Source organism: Sinocyclocheilus rhinocerous, unplaced genomic scaffold (assembly GCF_001515625.1).
Source record: "Sinocyclocheilus rhinocerous isolate Xijiao unplaced genomic scaffold, SAMN03320098_v1.1 scaffold650, whole genome shotgun sequence".
NCBI lineage: Eukaryota > Metazoa > Chordata > Actinopteri > Cypriniformes > Cyprinidae > Sinocyclocheilus > Sinocyclocheilus rhinocerous.
This window is the reverse complement of record NW_015638019.1, coordinates 435,463-455,160: the sequence shown is the minus strand read 5'-3', so window position 1 is coordinate 455,160 and position 19,698 is coordinate 435,463. Positions and strand designations below refer to the sequence as shown.

Genomic DNA, 19,698 nt, shown 5'->3' with positions numbered 1-19,698 from the left:
ACGCTGCTTTATCAGGCATATAACATGCAAGATGAAATGAAAATGACATTGAAAATTTTCTAAAGATAGTCTTCCTTCAGAAATACAGTGAAATAAAAACACCCGCGCCTCGTTATGATTTTTAAATGTGCAGTATGTGCTCATGTTTATTCAACCAAGCCTTTTGGAAAATCGGTCAGTTTTGATATTGTGATGAGCGCCACAAATGAATAAATGTATGGGAAACACATCCCACAGCACAACCACCTGAGCCCAACTTCAGTCTACTCATCACCTTAACTTTAACTGCGTTTGTAGCCGGTGCCATAGCCAGACTGATAAACAAACACAGACCGGAAATTAACTTCGGCCCAGGTGCGTGCGCCCGATGAAACCGTCTAAAGGGGCAGTCACACTGCACTTTTCGTTCCATTGACTTCCATTCATAAGCATGCGAATGCGTCAGACCGGAAACGCAAGCTCATGCGAAAAATTCAAGTTTGGTGAACTCTGACCTGCGAATTCGCATCACGTGAAAATGAATTAATGATCAATTCCGCATCTTCTGCAAAGAGCTAGCGTCAGACCGGAAACGCAAGCTCATGCGAAAAATTCAAGTTTGGTGAACTCTGACCTGCGAATTCGCATCACGTGAAGACGTGTCACCAGTAGAAGATCGATACGTCACTGCGTGACCTCTTCAATTCAATTCAATTCAATTTTATTTGTACAGCGCTTTTCACGATACAAATCATTGCAAAGCAACTTTACAGCAAATTAAGTTTCTACAATATTTAGTGGTAGCTTATCAGTGGTGACTGTCAGTTAATGTACATATGGCAGAAATGTACGGAAAAATCAATTAAAGACGTAATCAAACAGACGATGAACACTATTAACAGCAATTATTATATGATGCAATCAAACTTATAGCAAAATGTGGTAGTTCTGTATGTTGTTTCAGGGTTGGCATCATCTGAGGTCCTCTGAGGGGTTCTCTGTACAGAAATTCAAAAATTGAGGAAGCGTTAATTTTAGCCGTAGCGCAGCGTCCTATTTTATATAATACATCTATAAAAAATTATAAAAAAAAAAAAAAAAAAAGCTGCATGGTTCGCGGTGTCAATGGAAACAGGAACAGACGGTACATTTGAATGCGGACACATTTGATAATTTTTTATTGCTTAGTGTATGTGTGTGTGTGTGTATATATATATATATATATAATAGAGAGAGAGAGGGAGTACAATATAATTACTATACACAAGTGTATTATTATTATTAAATTACTTAATGTTGTTCATTATTTTATATTTATATTTTCAGATTCATTTTAAAATTAATTTTGCACAACACAGGAACTTATAAAATGACCTATTTAAAGGGAAAAACCTACAGCACTTAAAGCACAGCACTTAAAAATGTAATATATATATATATAATACATATATAATAAAAGGCCACTCTAAAATGTGCAGTTTTACTGTATTGGGGGGTCCGGGGGGGTCCGGAAACCAGTCAGTATCTGGTGTGACCTCCATTTGCCTCACGCAGTGCAACACACAATATAATTACCATACACAAGTGTATTATTATTAAATTACTTAATGTTGTTCGTTATTGTATATATTTATATTTTCAGACTCATTTTAAAATTAATTTTGGACCACACCACAGGAACTTATAAAATGACCTATTTAAAGGGAAAAACCTACAGCACTTAAAAGCACAGCACTTAAAAATTTAATATATATATATAATACATATATAATAAAAGGCCACTCTAAAGGGGGCAAAAACAAGTGTTGCATTTATAATTTTGTTCAGTGTGTGTATATATATGTATGTATGTACAGTCAAACCAAAATTTATTCAGACACTTTGAACATTTCATTCATTAATACAGTTTATTCACTATAACGTTAAGTAAAAAAAAAAATTGTAATAAAATATGACAATCTCAGAGTTAAACTGTGTCAGAAAAAAATAATCTTAATTATGTCAGATAACACTTAAGCAAAACATGGTCACGGAGCAACCGATCAAAATCGGCAGGACAGAGCCGAAAGTACTCCTTGTGGCGATCCTCATCCAGCCGATGCTCCTGAATTAAAGAATGGAACTCTCCCCGCTCATTCCGAGTCCATAGAATAGGGTGAACCCACAGCCTTCTCCTTTCCAGACGCTTTGGACGCCGTCGCAAAAGACACAGTACAAGCACATCGGAATCCATGTTGTGATAACTGAGGGGAAACCTTGGCGCGTGATGTCATATCCTGCTCCCGCCCATATTCGCAGCGGCGTCCGGAAAAATTTTGCACGTTCAAAGTCTAGTGTGATCGCCCCCTAAAGCTTGAAGCATCAGAAGCTCATTCCGAGTCCATAGAATAGGGTGAACCCACAGCCTTCTCCTTTCCAGACGCTTTGGACGCCGTCGCAAAAGACACAGTACAAGCACATCGGAATCCATGTTGTGATAACTGAGGGGAAACCTTGGCGCGTGATGTCATATCCTGCTCCCGCCCATATTCGCAGCGGCGTCCGGAAAAATTTTGCACATTCAAAGTCTAGTGTGACCGCCCCCTAAAGCTTGAAGCATCAGAATCGGCATCTGTATCGACCGATCACCATGACAAGAAATCGGTACTCCGTATCGGCTGCAAAAATCCTGATCGGAGCATCCCTAATGACAATAAGAACGAAGGTTGTCATCTTTAACATCTGCTTTGTGTATGCAAAAAGTATTTGCATTCGGCTGATTTGGTTGGTCTCCTCTTTTAATGTGGCCACTAATGCAAACTGTCTGTAAAGTAAATGTGTGTTTTTCTCATTTATATACTATATGTGTGGCCATGCCTTTGACAAATTATTAATTCCCTGCATACAGAGGACCTGGATGAAGAGAAGGAAAGCCCCTCAGAGCCCGAACTCAGTGAAAAACAGAAACATCAACTCCGCCACAGAGAGCTTTTCCTTTCCCGCCAGTACGAATCCCTCCCCGCCACACACATCAGGTAAACCCACACATCCATATGTTTCTAAGTATCTGATAGACCAAAACGTGCCATTTAATCCTCAGTTCACATTTTCAGAGGGCAGTTAAGGTAAGATAACAGCGCCCATATAGCACAGCACAACCCCAGCCTTTGAGTCACAGTTCTGCATCCATTCTTTAGCTGGTCGGTGGCACCCCAGGGATTTTGTAGCACCCGCTGTGATTCAGGTGATAAATGCATTAGCAGCCTGGAGCCGGGTGGCAGTGGTTCTAATCAAAGGGAAGCCTCCTATGAGAAACATTAGTGGTGGTGCCGAGGTTTGGAGAGGCCTGCTGTGCTCACTGAAATTGATATTGGCCTCCAAATAAAGGAAATGTCACTCCCTTTCTTCTTTCTTTGTTTCATTTTTTTCTTTTGGCTTCTGTGATCCATAAATATTGAGCAGTCATTGTAGGAGGCTAGCTGGCCTTTACAGGGGATAATGTATTTTGTGTGGAACTGGACACATGTCAAGATGGAGTTCAATTTTATTCATTTTTTTAGCTCTGTCTCCCAATAAAGAAGAAAAATTCATGTGCCAACTTAAATTCTGCATACAAATGAGCCGGTCTTAATTAGGGTTGGGTATCGTTTGAATTTGATCAATTTATCAATTATCATGAACAAAAATCAACAGGTTACATAAAAACAAGACTCTTTAAGAGTTGTGTGCAAAATAGAACTGCATGATTCTGGATAAATGATTCAATGACTCACACAATATGTACTTGTTTCATTGCTGGATGAATCTGTGTTCTTGAACGAATCTCTTGTATGATTCAAAGACAAATACATTTTAACAGCCCCTTTTCGCCCACCTACTGGCGTAACAATGTAATTGACAAATCTTAATTTGAAGTGTCAAATTACTTTCAAAAGTTGATTTACTCTATTTTAATCGCTACCGTACACATCAGAGTTTATATCTGAACTATAAACTTTTATCCCAGTACTTCTGTGATTTGAATGTTCGTAACACAGAAATAGTGATACTGTGTGGCTGAAAAGACTGAAGCGGTTTCATTCATTACAGACAGCTGCTCTCTTTAGGTCAATGGCAGCGCGAACACAAATTTAAACGTTCAAATCACACTGACTGGTGTGATCGTACTCTGCACGGACAATCCAACAAGTGATCACAACATTGATCGCACACGTCAAAGATTGAGGAATGATACAGACAGATCATTGTAATTTAGGAATAGAATCATGTTGGTGTTTGAATCGTGTTCGCAAATTTTAACGATCTATTAAATTAAAGTGATTTGTCATGTTGGTGGTGACGCCTCTCTTGCAACATGTTTAGCTATCACAGATATTATACTTAGCTTTTTTGGCATCTGATCGCAAATGTAGCCAAACTTTGGAGCGCTAAAGCTGCGTTCACACTAGCAGTGACTTTGTCTTTATATTATATTTAGTCTTTTGCCTCCAAAATGTTTGTATTTAGCGGCAAGAAACCTGATTCGCTGGCAAGGCAACCAATAGTGAGAACACCCACTAGCAACCTCATCGCCAGCCCCTGGTGACATGCAGCGACAAAATCGCTGCTAGAGTGAACGCAGTTTTAGATTAGCGAGCAAGGTCCTGGCAGATCGCTAGGTCCGGTCCTCACAGATGAAGAAAAAGAAAAAAGCCCATAGGAATCGATAGGCGGAATCGAAATTTTAATTTGAAAACAAGTATCCGATTTCTGACCTTAAGTATCCGATTCTGGAATCAGAATCGAATTTCGATTCCCAGCCCTAGTCTTAATTGTGATTTATGCACCGGCTGAATTTGAGTAACTGATATTATATTCGCCAATGGTCATTTTTTAATGTTAAAATATTGTCTCCTAAGCTGGACTCTGTGTTGTTTTCCAACCAGTCACAAATGGGGTTTTAAATAGCTCGGTTGTTTTCAAAATACAGTAACCTTTTCAGTGAAGCAGTTTATTGGTGCCTTCTAAATAAATATCATCTTTATTTTTAATGTAGTACACCTTTATTGAGATTAATATAACATTTTTTTTTTATTTTTTTAATTAGGACTTATTGGGGCCCCCCTGGAAATTATATGAAACCCACTGGATGAGAACCACTTCCCTAAAATGTCCTATTAGAGCACTGGGATGTCTGATTTGTTTTTGTCAATCATTCAGAAAGTTCATTTAAATTAAATGATTTAAATGTTTGACAGTTGATGCACTGCATTTTGTAAAGTATTTAGTGTGATAAATACAAAATTTACCAAATATTTGTTGTCTGATAATTAGGCTTGTAATTTAAAAAGATATTGTCATTCAGTGTAGTTAATTACATTTTATTATCTGATAGTGTGACTAATATATTTTAATTACTTAAAGCAATAGTTCACACAATGCAAATGTCATTTACTCACCCTTATGTTTTTGCAAACCTGTATGACTTGTTTTCTCTTGTGGAACACAAAACCACTGAAAACCCTTGACTTGTATGGACAAAAACACTGCACAATGAATCGTATTTTAATCATGATCACATTTTTTGCTTCTCTCAATTTACTAAACATAATCATTGCCAAAATTTGCCCGGTGACTATTTATCCTGAAAATGTTTAATTTACATTTGGCATTTGCATTATCTTTCATTGGTAACAAACGTCCACATGCTTTCATGGTTGTGATTGCCAGATTTCAAGAGTTTAAATCCCCTAATCAAAACCCTAATTTTTCATAAATTCAATAAATTTTCTGCCTAGTGGTTTACTAAAGCTTCCCAACCCAGCAACCATGTGTACACTCTATCTACATTATGGAAAAAGTGCTGATGAGCTGAAAACATCAGTAAACATGCAAGTTGTAGTGAATTCTACTGAGATATTCTGCTCAAATAAAAGTGTAATAAAGCTAGTCTGTTTACTTTCACACAGTTGTTTGTGCTGTTTGCTGGCGCTGCCCCTTTAAATTAGTATCTTGGCAAGCTTCAGTTTCAAAGTCGCTTCCCTAACAGTGCAGGTTGGATGTAGACGTGGCAGTGTTCATGGTTAAATGCTCATTCGGAGGAGCACAGAGTGATTAGCATCAGTTTTCCACTCTTCAATAGCTCTATAATGTTTTTGTTCGGTGCTTTCTCATTGTCTGTGTCTGTCTCTTATCTGTTTCCTGTCTGTGCCCTTTCTCCTTTAATTTCCTGAATTTTATTATAGTCCTCTCACCCATCTGCTCTTTTCTCACCTTTTCATCTTTGCTCATGTCACCATCACACACTCACACGTTCTTCTGTAATCTTGCACCTAGTGTCTCCCCCTTCCTCCCCTGTTTTACTGTGCTGTGGATTAGAGGATCTGTGGAGACAGCTGGATGCAGAACATAACACATGGGGCTGCGTGCTTAATCATTTATTATCTTTTTTTCTTTTGGGGTTGTGGAAATAGGGGGAAGTGCAGTGTGGCCCTCCTGAACGAGACAGAAGCTGTGCTCTCCTACCTGGAGAAAGAGGTACACAAGTTTTTACTTTAAATGCTGTTTTGAATCTTAAGTTGAATAGATGTCTAATTTAAGTACATTTTTGTTTGCTGCATTCACTCTCTTTCTCTCTCAGGACACATTTTTTTATTCATTGGTGTACGACCCCACACAGAAGACGCTATTGGCCGACAAGGGGGAGATTCGTGTTGGTCCACGCTTTCAGGCTGATGTCCCTGAAATGCTACAGGAAGGTTAGTGTATTTTATTTATTATGGGTGTCAGTTTAGTTTAAATATTATGAATATTTAGCTCTACTGTTTTTGTCACAGTGACAAAGCTCAAACTAGAGTGTTCGGTGCGAGTACAAGTCAATAAGTCAGAGTTGGGTTTGCTTGGCTGGTGGAGCAAATTTGAGAAGTCCTATGCAGTCCATTTAAAAAGGTTTTCTGAGACGGGGTCGGAAACTTAATTTTTTTGGCAGAGTTGAGCATTAACCAATCTCACACATTTTTGTTGAGCATATGAATGCAGTGGCCAATTTAGATTAGTCACTGGTGATGAAGAAATCTGTTGAAAATTCATGTTTTTTTTAAGCACACGCTCAGTGACTGATTTGTAGAATCTCACTGATACTCTCCTCATAAACAACCAAATGCAGATACAATGTAAACAAGAGATTCATTTCCCACCAGTTGTAGATGAAGTACCTGAAAGCCACACTTAAGTAAAAGTACAGATATCTCACCGGTCAAATGACTTTGGTAGAAGTTGAAGTCACTGTTTACAATATGCGATAATATACGAGTGCACTCTCTGTGTGTATTTTTTGTGATATACTCGATAACAAATTTTCGTTACAACAACACTTACTATATTATCGCAGCAGATTTTATTGTGCCTCGATTTGAGTGGAAAATGAAATCATCCTCGACTGTGGGAGCACTTGTTTTTTTAGGAGTCTAACTTGCAAGCGCCAGACCATTGATTCGTCAAACCTGCTTTCTTGCAGTCTTGCATTAGGAAATGTAGTGGAGTAAAAGTGAAAGTTGGCAGAAATATAAAAACTCTCAGTACAGATTCTTCCAAAAAAATACTTAAGTACTGTAACGAAGTATTATTACTTCGTTACATTACATCTAGTGGATGACCGATATAATGCCAAGGCCGATATATCGGCCAATATTTGACATTTTTCAAATATCGGCCGATGTGTTTGAGGCGCGACTCTTATTTTGACAGCGCTGAGAACGGCAGCACCTGAGCTTAACAGTTTTTTTAAATAGGGACAGAAGTCTGTCTAATCAGATAGAATGTTAAATAAAGGAATTAGAAGGTATACAAAAAGAATTATAATGATTGCTTTTATATTATTAGTAATAACAAAGGCAAACATAATACTTTCTCGTTTACCGTCAGCATTCAGCAAATATGCATTTATATCATTTAAACAGATCTTTGAATGTCTAATAAACATTTAATTTCACAAACCTTGCAGACTTAGTTGGATCCAGCTGTGAGAGCTTATAAAGTGTGCATTTGTATCCTGCATGATCGCGTGTTCTCTGTGTGACGTTTGGTCCGTGCCAATTGAATGCTGACAGAAGGAGAGTTCAGCTGCACTGGAGGCCCGCGATCGACAAACTTTAAACTCATGATTTCAAACTATGCTGCGCTTTATCCATTTGCCCACTGTCATGTTCATGTCATTTTTAATGTGTGCTGTACGTAAAATGAGTGTTACCTTGACATTATTTGGGGGAAAAAATAATCCCAATGCACACAAACTTCCTAGATTACTGAGAGCCCTGTTGGTTACAGTGTTTATTTCCTTTTTATTTATATATATTTTTAAATATTTCTTTATTTGTGAAAAATACTGTAATAAGATTACAGAATCAAGTAGTTGTCATTTAATGTATAAGTATGTTTATTTTACACATTTATCATTTTCAAATTATTTCAAATTTCTTAAATATTATTTAGAATAAATAAAAATGATTTATTTTGGCTTTATAATGGCTTTATTTTGGCCATCGGCCACCCTGCTCTCTAAGATATCGGCATCAGCATCAGCTGTCAAAAAACCAATATCGGTCGACCACTAATTACATCACTGTTTCCCAGTGTAGACCTCTTCAGTGATTATAATGGGATTTTTTTGTACATACCACAGTGACCTTGTGCTAGACTGTAGTCATTGACCGCTTCAGTGATGGGGATGTTCTTTTTCTCACTTTCTATATTATTCCCATTTTTATTAATAGTTTTGTTCTTCATGCTACTAAGAATCTTGTGACAAGATGTTTTCCCACACATACAATTTTTTGTACTCTTTTAATCAGCATCTTTTAACGTTTGTTACTCTAGTTTTTGCGGTTTGATCTGCACTGTAGGAACTAGTCAGATCCCCATTGGTGGTTCTTTGGCTGATTTAGCATGTTGAATGTGCTGGTCAGCTTAACAAAAGGGTGCACAAGAAAACGGAACTACTGTTACCTGCTGGTATAGAGAGGTTTTTTTTTTTCTTCTCACGCAGATGCAGAATTTTGGCCAGTATGCAGGTGAAACGATGCGACACCACAGGCGGCTTTCGACACCCCTAGTTCTTTGATGTTGGTTTGTTGTGTTGGGGCCTTTAGACAAGACTTCATATTGAGTTCAAATGAGACTTGTGGCTTTATTTGTAAGGTATCTTTATGTTTGGAGGCTGGGAGGTGATTTATTTTGTGTTTGAACCGTAAAGTTTGTTTGCTCTGGCAATAGTAGTCTCATGGGGTTGGCTAGCTTAGTTGCAGTGTCTCAATTTTACTTTGAGTTTGGATCGTGAGCACTGGTGCATCACAAGGAAAACTGAACATTTACAGTATCGCCAAGTTCACCAGTCAAGTGTGAAATTGCTCTTCTGTCAGCCTCTGACCCCAATATGACTGAAAGTCTGTGATCCTGCTCCTCTCTCACAAACTTACGAAAATGTCCAGTCAACAGCTCCCATTATCTGTAATGAGAGGCCAGTGACCGTCTGTGAGGGAAGCATTTTTCAGTTCTAGATTTAGACACGTCCTGGTTTTAGAAGATATGAAACTTTTCCATCTACATTGACAAGATGGATACAAAGTACTAACTTTTTAAATGATAGCTATACTGTAAGGAAGGAGATTTGATCTGAACCTACGCATTCTGACCTTCTCATTTAGCATACTTTTACATCCAAAAGCGACTGATAGTTCGCATTTACACAAGGCAGGATTAAATGCTCTGCTCTTCATTCGAATGACAGGCTGGTGGGCTGATGATGATAATACCTACAATACATAATTCTTCATGATCTTACTAAGCAGGCTGTCTTCCATCATTACCTAACGCCAGGTTTGATTTACGTGTTAATTCCCATCGTTGCCATGGGAACAAGTTGCCTAGGTTGTCTTGAAAGAATTGTCGATGGTAGATTTTACCCTCTGGTCTTACACAGCCAGCTCTGATGAAATAAATTTTCTCTGTAGGAGAACCTGATGACAGAGACCAGTCCAAACTGGAGATGAAGATATGGGACCCAGAGTGTCCGCTGACCAACAAGCAGATTGACCAGTTTCTTGTGATTGCTCGGTATGTTTTTGATGCTTTTAAGATTTTAGCTATGCCTTATTAAAAAAATCAAACATGCATTTTAGTATACTTTAAAACTGTGATTTTTAACTGTTATGCTTCAGGGAGAAGATTATACATTGGACAGAATTCTGGAGAAGTAAATGCACGTGTCAAACACTGAAATTTGATTAATATTACCATGAACTATATATAGATTTTTTAGTTATTTTTTTAAATAAAAAACCCCAGCTGACTTGTCTCTACAGTTTATTTGGTTTCTGAATATCTTTTGAGTTTCAGTGGTTTCATGCCTCTGCCAGCCAATAAGTCTCTGCACAAAACACATTGTGATCCAAATATTGATTGTTTATAGAAAAAGGGACATTATATTTTAAATATACCCAATTTAATTGACTTGAAAGCTTATGAACTGGAATCCGATCAAATCAGGAAATCTGTATCGATACCTAGCTGTTACAGATAAATTTGCACCAAACAATTGCATATTTTTTCCCCCCTGCTCTCCATGACCCCATCAGAACAAACCTGTGATCTGTTTTTGGGTTGTGACCTGCCATTTGAGAACCACTGCTGTAGAAGACACCGGAAACTATGTCAAACTGATGGCATAATTAAATTTGCATGATGAATCTGGTGATCTGTGTGCAGAGCGGTTGGTACTTTTGCTCGAGCGTTGGACTGCAGCAGCTCCGTCAGACAGCCCAGCTTACACATGAGCGCCGCGGCAGCCTCACGAGACATCACACTGGTACCCATCCCATCAGCACCATCTGTCTCGCTCCATATATCCAGTGGAGATGTTAAAAAGAAAAAACCTGATTAATCCTCTCCCTATCTATCTCGCTCTCTCAAGTTCCATGCCATGGACACCCTGCACCGGCACGGCTATGACCTCTCCAGTGCTTTGAGCGTGCTCGTTCCTCAAGGAGGGCCTGTGCTGTGCCGGGATGAGATGGAGGAGTGGAGCTCATCAGAGGCAAACCTGTTTGAGGAAGCGCTGGAGAAGTACGGCAAAGACTTCAATGATATCCGGCAAGACTTTGTGAGTGTGCACAGAAAGCAGGGGTGGGGGAATAATTGATTTGATGTGTTATGATACTTTTTCAAATGATTCTAACACTATAGTTCAAAAGTTGGGGGTTGGAAATATTTTTTTCTTACGCTTATAAGGGCTGCATTTATTTGGTCATAAATACAATTAATATTGTGCAATATTATTATAATTTCAAATAAATTGTAAAATGTATTCCTGTGATGCCAAGCTGAATTATCAGAAGCCATTACTGCAGTCTTCAGTGTCACATGATCCTTCAGAAATTATTCAGATATGCCGATTTGGTGCTCAAGATTCTTATTATCAGTGTTGAAAACATTTGTGCTGCTTAATATTTTTGTGGAAACCGTGATCATTTTTTTTCAGGATTCTTTAATGAATTGAAAGTTCAAAAGAACAGCATTGGTTTGAAATATAAATCTTTTGTAACAATATCTGTTCTGTCACTTTTGATAAATGTTATGCTTCCTTGCTTAACCTATTATTATCTATTAAAAAAATCTTATCCCACGTTTGAACAGAAGTGTTCAAAACATAGATGAGAGTCATGCAGTGGGCAAAATATTGAATTGAACTCTTAATTCAGTCACTTCGCAGGACAAAATATATTATTTTTTTGAATTTATTATTTACTCAATATATAATTTTCATACACTGCAACTGTAAATGCACACTGATTGACAGCAAATTTTATGGTCGATATGAATGTATATGTGTAATGCAGGGGTGTCCAAACTTTTCCTAAAGGGGGCCGGATTCGACGATGTGGAATAGCAGTAACTTGAGTTTTGTTGAGGATAAAATTATGTAAATATCTTGTTTTTAAAGCTTTAATAATTATAACATAGAATGGCTTTATGGTATTTAGTCTATTAACACATGAAAGCACAAACTGCTTATATCAAAAATGTCTGCAATTTAGCCTATATTTCATAACTTCCTTACATTACATTAAGTTGGCCTATATGTCTACATTAATCATATAAAAAGTAAAAATATGCAACATTTCTGCCACAATACCACAGTTACTGTTACTACAGTAAATCAAAATGGTGATTTGTGGATTGAAAAGTATTCTTACTTCATTGTTGTCGCACAATGTTTCTCCTGTTTTCCGCGTTAGTGTTGTTGAGAATGTCAGCGCTGTTTCATATGCCTTTGACATCTGTGGTTTGTATGGAAACCTCTGCTCAAAACTAAAACGATTCTCACAGCGCTGTTTAGTGGTCTCGTGATCGAGATCAGTCAGCGAGTAAACGCATTTGTTCTGAGCTCGCTCTGCACTGTCTTTAGGCAGAGCTAAAAACGGTCCGTACAGCGCGATTCAAACGAGTTGCGCTCTTCCGCGTTTGACGCGTTTAGGAATTCGCGTGCGCTAAAGAAATGAGAGCGCATATGAGTTATCAAATTGTTATCACTCGCGTTTTACTGCTACATCTGGTCTAAAATTTAGTGCTGCCATCTTGTGTTGACATTGTGAAACTGCATAGGCCTATTTTGTAAATTATGCTTGGCGGGCCATATCTAATATAGACCATTTAAGTTTGGACACCCCTGGTGTAAATGAGTCAAAGCAGACATATTTTAGCACTTTCATGTGCCATATTTACACACAATTTTGCCATGAGCTGCTTGCTTACTAAAGATTTACTAAAAGACTGAAGTGCATCAAGAATAATTTTGGAATTCAATCATGAAATGCCTAAAGATTCTCACCCCTAGCAGAAATATGTCTTGAAAGGCGCTATAGGGGGAAAGAAGAACAGTTTAAACTGGATTGTTATATGTGGTGCTGTTGAAAAAACAGAAATGATACAGTTTAGAGGAGCAAAGCAAAGAACGACACTTCAAATGAAGGGATGGAAGAGTAGCTGCAGAGATGAGGTGATGTGAGGCTGAGCAATGGGAAGGTTGGACCAGCTGAGAGGGTTTGATTTGGAGCGTGTTGCTTCTTGACCAAACTTAAACATTTGATCCGTTCATTCAGAGACGAGGGTACTTATTTGTATGGGGGCTGGAGTGAGAGCTTTGGTGTTAGGAACAGCAAATAGTCTCATAGAGATCGACTTGGTGGGGTGGTTTAAATGGTGCACTGGTTTTCTCTTACTCTTTGTTTCCCTTTCTGTCTTAAAGCAGTCATCGATAGTGATTGATTTGTGCTGTGATTAATAGATTGAAGAGGTGGATTCAAAACGTTTAAAACATCATCGACCATTGCAAGGTTCGAATATCTTATTCAGCTTGTCTGGCTGATTCTGCATTCATTCTGTACAGGTAGTTTTAAAGATTTACAAACTATTGAAATGTCAAGTGGTCTAGGTGTTGTATAATTATTCATAAAATTGTGAAAATGATAGACTACATTTTTAACACCTTGTCAAATGTCCAAAGTGCATGTTGCCAGATACCCATTTACAGAATGAGGATAATGACTACAGATAAAGATCAGGAATTGCAGATAATGAAAAAGGGCTACAAAAAGTTTTTATTAAACTTTATTTTATTTGGGTAAAACAATTCAGTTTAAAAAAATTTTTTAAACACAACTTAAGCATAAAAGTGAAGAAGATGGATTCATACTAGAGAAGAACTGTAATCTAATGATTTCCCATCTTTAGTTTCCTCGTCGGGTTCAAAAACCAAAAGAAAGGCAGAGAAACCAGCCACTAAAAATACATAGCCTCAGGATACCTCAGGATGTTAATCTAAATGTTCTTCATAACACCAGCTGTCAGCCTAGAACACCTCTGTGCTCGTTTTTATACTCTGCTCACCCTCGCATAGATGCGGGCCAAAAGTGGGGGCTCGGCCAGCTTTATATTAAGATTTCTTAAATTCTTTGCACCCGTTTCATGCACGTTCCCTTGCGCTCAGCAGGTGCTCATGAATAATCATGTGCGTCTGCATGCGATTCTAGACAGATCACGCTCAAAATAAATATTCCATAAATTCCGACCACTTAAAGAATTGAGACAAGAGCTGTATCTTCAGTACGACGCCTCCTTATGGTTTTTGACGTCTTAAATAACCTGTGTTTTATTTCAGCTTCCTTGGAAGTCGCTGACCAGCATCATTGAGTATTATTACATGTGGAAAACCACAGACAGATATGTTCAGCAGGTGAGCAGCATTTTTAGTTTAAAGCTGTACTTCGATAGATTTTCTTTAATTATCTGGAAATCTCTTTCTCTGTTTGCTCTGACTGTCTTTGATCTTGCTTTAAGCTTAATATTTATCATTTTGTACAGAAACGACTGAAGGCAGCTGAAGCAGAGAGCAAACTGAAGCAAGTCTACATCCCTACATAGTGAGTTTTAGCATCTCTAAAATACCAGCTCTACACCATCATTTCAATGGTCCTTTATATTAGGATCAGTCTCAACTGCTTCTCCAGTGACTGCTTGTGATCGGATTTAGATTTTGCATGTTTATAAACCTCTTGTAAAAGATTATAGTGTGAAATCTCATTTGCTTTTTGCCTCACAGCAACAAACCCAATCCCAACCAGATCTCCGTCAGTAACGGCAAAATGGCTACTGTGAATGGTGCAGCAGGCACAGGCAGTTTCCACACAGCCGGAGGCGGCCGCGCATGTGAGAGCTGTTTTGGTGAGTAAAGACCCTCTTCGCCTAATTACAGTCAACACAGCCATCCAATCAATTCGCTGCTTCTCCCGGAGGGCATGTCACACCTCCTGTAATCAATGGGGCTGGATACTGCATTTTCACCCTTTTATCTTCCAATCAGGTCAGTCAAAGGTGCCGCATCACAATCTGTGTGATCCGCAATGATTAGTCTGGATCAATATCGCCTTTTAGTAATGAACTCACAGTGGGGGAGCATAAAGTGAATTTAAATTGAACCTAATCCTTTCATTGTGTAGGGCCTTATGAAATCCATTTTATTTGTTTCCAAATTCCGTTTTTTCCGTTTTAATTTTTCTGAATTTAGTTTTGTTTTAGTTTTTTTGTTAAAGTTGATGGTTTTCCGTTTTAATGGTTAAATTAAATTGTATTCATCAAAAAGCATATCTAATTAAATAAATCATGAAACTTACTAAGTACTTAAACACCAATTTATTAAAGGTTTTAACAAAAATGACATTTTTAAGGCCCTATGAAATATGTTTTATTTTTCTGCTAATTAAATTACGGTAAATAATTTTTCTGGTAAATAAAAAATATGTTTTAATAATTTTATTATTAGTAGTAGTACTATCATTACATTAAGTAATAGTTCTATCACGGTTTCTTCAAGTTAAACCAAACTTTTATTTTGACAGGTTGCTGTGAAGACCTTTTGGTTTCTGTTTGTATATAAGACGATAGTTTTACTCAAAAGAAATGGTAAAATGCTCATGAAGTGACTCTCTGAGCAGTTCTAGAGATGTTCATGTACTCATATATTGAGGCGGCAGAGGCTGAAAACACCGTAAGGGTCTCGTGCGTGCCTGCGCCATTCATTCACACAGACACACAGAACATACAGGATTCATATTTAAATGGTATTTTTGCTGCTTAATATTTCACAGACATTAGTCCATATCGCATTTTGATTTAAGTATACTGACCTACTTCGTATCCATCGTAATAGTTCTATCACGGTTTCTTCAAGTTAAACCAAACTTTTATTTTGACAGGTTGCTGTGAAGACCTTTTGGTTTCTATTTGTATATAAGACGATAGTTTTACTCAAAAGAAATGGTAAAATGCTCATGAAGTGACTCTCTGAGCAGTTCTAGAGATGTTCATGTACTCGTATATTGAGGCGGCAGAGGCTGAAAACACCGTAAGGGTCTCGTGCGCGCCTGCGCCATTCATTCACACAGACACACAGAACATGCAGGATTCATATTTAAATGGTATTTTTGCTGCTTAATATTTCACAGACATTAGTCCATATCGCATTTTGATTTAAGTATACTGACCTACTTTTGACGTATCCATCCAAAATTTGGAAAATCCGTAACGTTCCACGTTATACAGTAAATTCCATTTTTATGACTGGAGACCATTTTTATGATCCGTCCTCGTTTTCGCCGAAATCATTGGGCCCTAATTGTGTTGTAGTACATTGCTTTATATTTTTCTTTAGTTTGCAATTATGTTTTCATGAAGGCTGCCTGTTCTTTTAGACAAACTTAGGTATACAGAATTAATTCAATAGGAATGAGATTTTCCTGAACAAGAATGACACATCAGGCATAATTACACCTATTAGTGCATTTCATATTAGTGGCTTGTTCATTTTTCTTCTCTGTTTACAGCCGCACAGTCTGCTCAGTGGTACTCGTGGGGTCCTCCTAACATGCAGTGTCGCCTTTGTGTGTCCTGTTGGATGTACTGGAAAAAGTATGGTGGCCTAAAGATGCCAAGCAGAGCTGAGGGGGAAGAGGAAAAAACGCCTCCAAGCCCTGCACCCAGTGTAAGTACTGTTCTGACGGTGTAGATCTGCATTGAGCTATTGGTTTAGCTAATATATAGAACTACATTGAAAAAGTGCTACCATAGTACCAATATCACTTGTAAATAAATGTAAATAATTACATTTTGGCTTTGGGAGGCAAAATTTCAGAGCAAAAACACATTGTGATTGGCGCAAACCATTTATCCTGGTTGCAAATGAACAGAGGTCAGGGAGACATCAGGAGTCGTCTCAAATCTTTAGGAAAACCATGATATTTTCTCTCACTTTTTGCTGTTTTCCCACTGTACATCTTTTTTTGGTTGTATTTCCATTTTTTTCCTGTATCCATCCCTAACTTCCTTCATTGTCTGTCTCTCCACAGGAGATGCGTTCTCGTGGCCATGGCGCCCGTCAGTCTTCCCACATGGTTCCGATAAGGAACAGCGGCAGCCCCAAATCCTCCATGAAGACTAAGCAGGCGTTCCTCCTGCAGGCCACGCGCCTCACCAAGCTGGCGCGTCACATGTGCCGTGATCTCATCAGGCTGCGCCGGGCCGCGCGCCGCCCCTTTGTGCCCATTAACTGTGGTGCCATAAAGGCGGAGTGTAAGAGCTCTTTAAATTCCTAACTTCAGCCTCGTGTGCAAACACACCCACCACCCACACTGTCCCGCCCGTTCTGTTCCCCGACCACACCTGTCCACATCTCGCTGTCATTCCTCCCCTCCATCTTCTGTCTCGTACTGTTTTTATTATTATTATAATTATTGTTATTATATTTTATTTTGGTTTTTGTATTCTCCCCACCCCATTTCCAATAAAGACTGCCTGTCCTCCATATTTTGCGTTTCAATCATCTTTTCAGTTCAAATTCACTTTTCCCCCCACACTTGTTGACTTGGGTTAAGGGTTTTATGATGTTGCTTAAATTGAACATAAGCACATTTTTTTAGCACTTCTCTCAGTTTGTTGAAGAGAGTTTTGTATGCACACATCACAAACACAAAGACTTAATGGATGCCCTACTATGCCTGCTTCATCGTACATTGTAATTTTACTTGAAATGCGTATCATAATCTGAGCCTTATATTTATTAAAAGCTCAATGAGAGACTTGAAAGACTTTGCCTAAAGAAAGCTACATTTTGCACACTGATGTACTAAAATAACTAGGGGTACTGTTTGGCTTAAAGTTACATGTTTTTTTTGTTGTTTTTTTTGCTGTTACTTAAAGTCTCTCCAGATTTGCTCTTAAGAAGGATAAGCTATTTTGGTTTTGCGTTTTTTTTCCCCCTAAACACTTTTATAGTGTTTTAATGCATGTGGCACTACAATTTAAGGGAATGGGATATATTTTTGTGTATTCTAGGTTTATTGTGGGAGGATTTTAGAGCTATAAGAGTTGGATTTGCAGGATTTTAGTGAGTAAATTCAAAAACGTATGCATATTTTACTTGTAAATATTGTACATTTGTGAATAGTCACTCTTAGACTTGTCAGAAAGCCTTTATGGATATTAAGTTCAAGAGTGAATGACGCTAGGTTGTGGTGTTTAGATGTTCTCAGTACAGTTGGTTCAGGCAGAAGGATCTCTTTGATTTTGTGGATCTGGGATCTTTCTTTAAATGTTTAGTTTATTTTCTGAAGATTATACCCACAGCTGCTTTATCAAATCTAAACATAGAACAATTAGTACTAGGAAGTACATACATTCAACATATATGTTTTTACTTTTTGCCTTTTAAATCTTTTTTTATTTACCCATTATAAAATGTGCATTAGGATTTTATTTTTTGACTGAGATCAAATTAATTATTAGGATAACTTGTTACATCAACAGAAAAAAGTACAACAATTCATAATGGTGTGTGCCAAGATTTATAGTTGAAATACTGTCCCTGTCAGGAAAATGTATGGAAATATGTACCTCCGGAGTGTGGATTGTCGGTTAGTGTATGTACGTTAATGCCTCAGCTTAAATTTTTGTCACTTCCACTGAACTGCCTCTAAATACAGACAGTTTCATCACTGGTTGTACCCAAGTGAACACTAATGTCTCTAAGGGAAGAAAGAATATGTCTTATTTTATTGGAGCAGACCGCTATACAAAATATTTTATGTGGAATAGCTAATTGAATTGCTATTACCTGTGCAACCAATCAATCATTCGGTAGCTACCATTGACAGGCTGTTCAGAGTCATGCATGTATGTAACGAGATGATGAAGTGTTGGTTAACAAGAAACTCTTCTATTGTGCTTTTCAGTAATGCAAGAATGATGGACTCAGTCTCATTTTTGGTGCAGTTTAGGATCTAATTAATTAGATGTTCAATAAGTTGGAAAGAGTTATTTACAAAACATTGAGTCATGCAGTTGGAAAAATTCCCTAGTGTGTTTGTTATTCTGATATTCAAAACTGAAGTTTGTTCTCCTAAAGAGTTTGCACACTAGTCTGCAATCTGTCAAAAGGCCAATTTAAAATGCTGGGGAATTTGGTCAATGGCGGTAATTGATCAGGAGGACTTTGTGTCTTGGGAAGTGATACGTTGGCACAGAAAAGAAAAATGGCCCTAGACCAGACCTTTTTAAAGGGATGGTTTTGCGACATTGGCAATAATTTAAGATTTTTGGGGTTCTTAAATGGTTACTGATTTATTATTTGTCATAGAACACCGAGTTGGGATGAAAGAGAAAGATACATCACAAACTAAAAACCCTCATATATGCAACACACTTTTAAACAAGCCCAAAGATGAGGTTACAGATCGTAGTAGCCAGGCTTTGCTCTAAAAGCAGCTGTTTCCTCTTGACAGGCACTTGTAAATAGGTCACTTTTACAGGGAGAGCTCATATCAACAGGGCAAGAGAGCCAATCACCTGCTCTGCGTCTGTCCAATCAGAAGTTTTTCCACTCAGTTTTGCATTGCCCCCCTCCCATCATGCGAAACCTCCATTCTATGCTTCCATTCCACCTCTGTCTTCACCCCAAACACGTCTGTATGTATCCCCAGCCATAAAAAGTTGTTCTGACATCTGTGTCCTGAAGCACGAGGGACCCGGGTGGGGGCAGCATGCTCTTTGGTTTGTCTCTCTCTTTTATTTTTCTTTGTGTGAATGTCTTGTGGGCAACCAAAACACAAATAAAACCATGGCTGAAACCATCCTATCTGAGTCCTTGTAGTTTCATGT

The 19,698-nt window shown here is 38.0% G+C and overlaps 1 protein-coding gene across 4 annotated transcripts in view; it reads left to right on the top strand.

The window, feature by feature from the left end:
* Positions 1-17,349, top strand: part of LOC107749351 (metastasis-associated protein MTA3-like) — a 33,574-nt gene extending 16,225 nt beyond the window's left edge. For all 4 annotated transcript variants that reach the window (XM_016564468.1, XM_016564470.1, XM_016564467.1 and 1 more), the window contains 11 exons: positions 2,867-2,993; positions 6,411-6,474; positions 6,578-6,695; positions 9,945-10,047; positions 10,699-10,798; positions 10,904-11,092; positions 14,150-14,224; positions 14,353-14,411; positions 14,591-14,712; positions 16,371-16,528; positions 16,893-17,349. In XM_016564468.1, coding sequence (XP_016419954.1) covers positions 2,867-2,993; positions 6,411-6,474; positions 6,578-6,695; positions 9,945-10,047; positions 10,699-10,798; positions 10,904-11,092; positions 14,150-14,224; positions 14,353-14,411; positions 14,591-14,712; positions 16,371-16,528; positions 16,893-17,138 — 1,361 coding nt within the window. In that variant the 3' untranslated portion in view covers positions 17,139-17,349. The remainder of the gene's footprint in view (positions 1-2,866; positions 2,994-6,410; positions 6,475-6,577; positions 6,696-9,944; positions 10,048-10,698; positions 10,799-10,903; positions 11,093-14,149; positions 14,225-14,352; positions 14,412-14,590; positions 14,713-16,370; positions 16,529-16,892) is intronic.
* Positions 17,350-19,698: the final 2,349 nt, after the last annotated feature.